Source organism: Cuculus canorus, chromosome 18 (assembly GCF_017976375.1).
Source record: "Cuculus canorus isolate bCucCan1 chromosome 18, bCucCan1.pri, whole genome shotgun sequence".
NCBI classification, from domain to species: domain Eukaryota; kingdom Metazoa; phylum Chordata; class Aves; order Cuculiformes; family Cuculidae; genus Cuculus; species Cuculus canorus.
The window spans coordinates 662,275-665,810 of NC_071418.1; the positions used below are offsets into that span (position 1 = coordinate 662,275).

The 3,536-nt window shown below is 57.4% G+C and overlaps 1 protein-coding gene across 1 annotated transcript; it reads right to left on the reverse strand.

Annotated features, from left to right (window-relative positions):
* Positions 1–52: 52 nt before the first annotated feature.
* Positions 53–3,356, reverse strand: MRPS7 (mitochondrial ribosomal protein S7). The gene is made up of 5 exons (XM_054083208.1): positions 3,228–3,356; positions 2,874–3,065; positions 2,578–2,641; positions 1,516–1,683; positions 53–716 (listed from the first exon to the last, which is right to left on the reverse strand). The coding sequence occupies exons 1-5, from the start codon at positions 3,281–3,283 to the stop codon at positions 495–497; spliced, it is 702 nt and encodes a 233-aa protein (XP_053939183.1). The 5' UTR covers positions 3,284–3,356; the 3' UTR covers positions 53–494.
* Between the last annotated feature and the right edge of the window lie 180 nt (positions 3,357–3,536).

The window sequence follows — 3,536 nt, forward strand, 5'->3', positions numbered from 1 at the left end:
TGGAACTGAGAAACTTTCCCCATGAAACTGGTTTTATTTCTTCTGTTCACATTCCCATTGAATCCATGCAGACAATGCTGCTGCCGACAGAACTAAAATCAAAAGGGGGCTTCTATTGCCTTTCGTCCAATCACGCTAAAGCTGGTTATGGTGTGGGGAAATAATCCAGCGCCGCTCTGTGCCGTGTGGCCAGAAACATTACTGAGTACAGGAGTGGAGACTTAGAAGTCCCCATGAACAGGCAAGTGGAAGGTTATTCTGTACAACATTGCTCTAAGAAAAACATCTAAGGCTTCTCTTCACAGGAAAGTGATTCTGAAACAACCAGTGTGTCTGTGCAGGGCTCAGTGATTCCGATTCCCCCTTTGCCCATCCAAACCCAACAGAAATGGGCTCTGCGGGATGGGACGGGCTGTCCCTGGCTGAGTTCAGGAGCTGCCTGGGAGGGCTGTCCCCTCTTGCGGGCCGTGCTGGCAGCGTGGCCCGTGCCGTCCTTACCACCAGCGGAAGTGGGCGTAGGCACGGTTGGCCTCTGCCATCTTGTGCAGCACGTGCTTCTTCTTGATGATGGGCCCTTCGTTGTTGAAGGCCTGGAGCAGCTCCTGGGAGAGCTTCTCAGGCATCAACGTCCGACGGTGCTTGTTCTCCCTGCACTCGGTGATCAACCATTTCATGGCCAGGAAGCGCTTCCGACTGTCATTCAGTGGGACCGGGACCTAGGAAAGGTTTAAACCTTAACAGCTGCCACACTGTGAGCGTGTGGTGGCCTCCTCTCTCCAGCCACCACACAGAACACGTGGAGGTTTACCCTGTGCTGTGACGCCCATGGCTGCTCTCTGCCGTCAGACCTGCTCCAACAGCGGACCTGTGCCACTTCCCCTCCTCTCTCCACAGAAACCACCCACTGCTCCCAAAACCAACATTCTGATCAGCTTTGCGTCCTGCTGGCAGGCACTGGCCTTTATCAGGACCTCTGGCCTGTTGGGAACCGGCTCCAGGCCAGTTTGCAGCAGCAGCAGGAGGAGGTGGTCACTGCTCGCTGTCCTGTGCTGCATGACAGAGACGCGCCTCCACTTCTCATTGCTCCGGCAGCTCTCGAGTGTTGCAAAGCCCACACTTAACAGACTCTGCTCCTGTTCCTAACATGCTGTTTCCAGCTGGCTTTTTCAGCCAAGCCGGCCCTCCGCAGGGCTTTGGGGCTGCTACCAAGCAACACAATGCAGCAGAGAGGACGAGGCTGCCAACTCTGCTGCTGCCCGTCACCGATCTGTGTCTCCCTGGACAACATTTGCTGCACGCTCCTTATCCAGTCAGAGAAGCAGAGCCCGCGGCTGACAGGGGAATCACTGAGCTCGCAGCTGCGGGCCTGACCCTGGACAGCTTCTTGGGTGCTGTTTTAATTCCATCTGCAAAGTGGCTCGCTTTCCAGGGAGAGGAAAGCTGAGCTGAAGGGGTGGAACCAGAGCCTCTGCTTCTCCGGTGAGTCCTCCCGGCCGTGCTCCCAGCCCCCCTCACCTGGTAGGTTTTGCCGCCCCTGGTGATGCTGCTGAGCCCGATGATGGGCTGGCAGTTCTTCAGAGCCTGGTGGAAAATGACGTAAGGGTTGCACTCGATTGTCTCCTTCTCACCCTCTGGAGCTTTGTGGTACTTCTCCAGCTGCTTCCTCTTAATGGCCTCAAGCGTCTTGGGACAAGGACAAGGAGAGATGGATTATCCCACTCCATAAAATGACACCACCTTTACAAAGACCCCACCTTCCCTCAAGCCTGCCACGGGTGTCCTAGCCCTGTGGACAGCAGGCCCCTTGGGGATTCTCCTGCTCAAGTTCTACTTCACCTCCTCCCAGCTCTTTGCTTTCTTTATCAGACATCGCATTTGGGGCGAGGAGGCCGAGTAGCACCGGCCTGGGCCAGGAGGGCAGGGACAAAGCAGAGGCAGGAAACCAGGTTTGGGTGCAAAAGCATCCACCCCTCCAAAGCCTGGAGTCAAGAGCCCCAGATCTGTGTGGTTTCCTATCAGCAGTTACTTGGGCTTTTCAAGCCCCATTTCAAGGGCTGGAACAGACCAGATGGGACCAGGACCACCCATACCGATTTCTGTAGGTCAGAGCAGGGCCAGAGCTGTCACACTGGTGACACATTTGTGTGACTGGCAAGGCAAGAAAAGGCAGAAAAAGGAGCTGGAAGGAAGAGCTTTTGAGAAAATTATGCTTTTAAGGGTATCCTCTGAGTTTATGGTTTGGTGGTGGAGTTGGCAGTGCCAAGTTAACAGTTGAACTCGATGATCTTAAAGGTCTTTTCCAGCCTAAATGCTTCCATGATTCTATACAAGGTCCAATGGACGCTGACATGCAGAAAAAGCATATTCTCCACTGATCTGTCACCACCTGTGAGGTGAATGAGGCTGTGAGGTGTACAAGATGTACAGCTGCTCAGGTAAATAACAGTGAGAATTCTGCATGTGTGGTGGGAAATGCAGTGGGATGGCAGAGAGGAGTTCTGGTAACTAGTGATTCCACCGGGCTGCATGTCTCAGCTCTCTCTTCTAACATAACAGTGAGAAGAAATACGAGCCCACCTGAGACATGAGGCTTCTGGCCAGCACTTTGTTTCCATTCTTCATCATCATGTTGGTGAATTTACTGTGAACACAGAGCCAAACGCGATCTGGTTTAAACTGTAGTTTCATCACCCACAGAAATACCCCTAATTCGTGGTGTCTGGGAGCCGCCAGAGCCGCTGAAACGATCTCTAATCGCTGTCAGGCAACGGACCGGCTTTGCGGGGAAAGATTAACCCGGACAAGGGGATGGTGCTGCGGCAGACGGGGGCGAGGAGGGCGGCCACAGAGGAGGGGGCGCTGCCTTCTCTGACCTGATCATCGGGTCGCTGAACACGGAGGTGGACACGGAGGGAGGCGCAGCTTTGATGGGGTGAACAGCCCGAAGCTTCAGTTTCTCCTTCTCCTCCTCGGAGAGCTCCTCCAGCGGCTTCTGGTACAGCTCCTTGCTCACGTCTGGCTCCAGGTAGCTGGGGCCGTAGCGACTCCATCGCACCGGGGTCAGTCTGCGGGGACACGAGTGCGGCCGTGAACCCCGAGTCCGGGCGGGGCAAGGGCAGAAACCGAGTGGTGGTGCAAAAACCCTGAGCGGCCCCGCGACACCCGGGGAGCGCCCGCCACCCCCCGCGGGCGGAGCTCTCGGTCCCTCCCGGCCCGGCCCCGCTCACCGGGGCAGCCAGGCCCGCAGCCGCCGCGCCAGCCCCGCCGCGCTGGGCGCCGCCATCTTCCCTGCGCGGGGGGAGAGGGGGCGGGGCTATGGCGGATCCCGTCTCTGATTGGGTGTAGCGCGAGGGGGCGGGGCCACGCCGGGTGCCGTGAGGGGGCGGTGCTCAGTTTGACCACGCTTCCTCCTGGCGCGCATGCGCAAGATGCGGCCGGGGCACAGGTGAGGGGCGGGGGCTCGGGCAGCTCCTGAGCTTCGATTGGCTGCTGCGTTCTGGGGGCGGAGCTACATGACCACGCCCTCCTCGTCCGCC

What these genes read in the sequence shown, in the direction of transcription:
- MRPS7 (XM_054083208.1), bottom strand. Translation starts at nt 3,283, where the DNA reads ATGGCGGCGCCCAGCGCGGCGGGGCTGGCGCGGCGGCTGCGGGCCTGG. An exon ending in CTGCGGGCCTGGCTGCCCCG is followed by an intron (nt 3,066 to 3,227) that starts GTGAGCGGGGCC and finishes GTGTCCCCGCAG; the next exon opens with ACTGACCCCGGTGCGATGGA. An exon ending in TTCAGCGACCCGATGATCAG is followed by an intron (nt 2,642 to 2,873) that starts GTCAGAGAAGGC and finishes CTGTGTTCACAG; the next exon opens with TAAATTCACCAACATGATGA.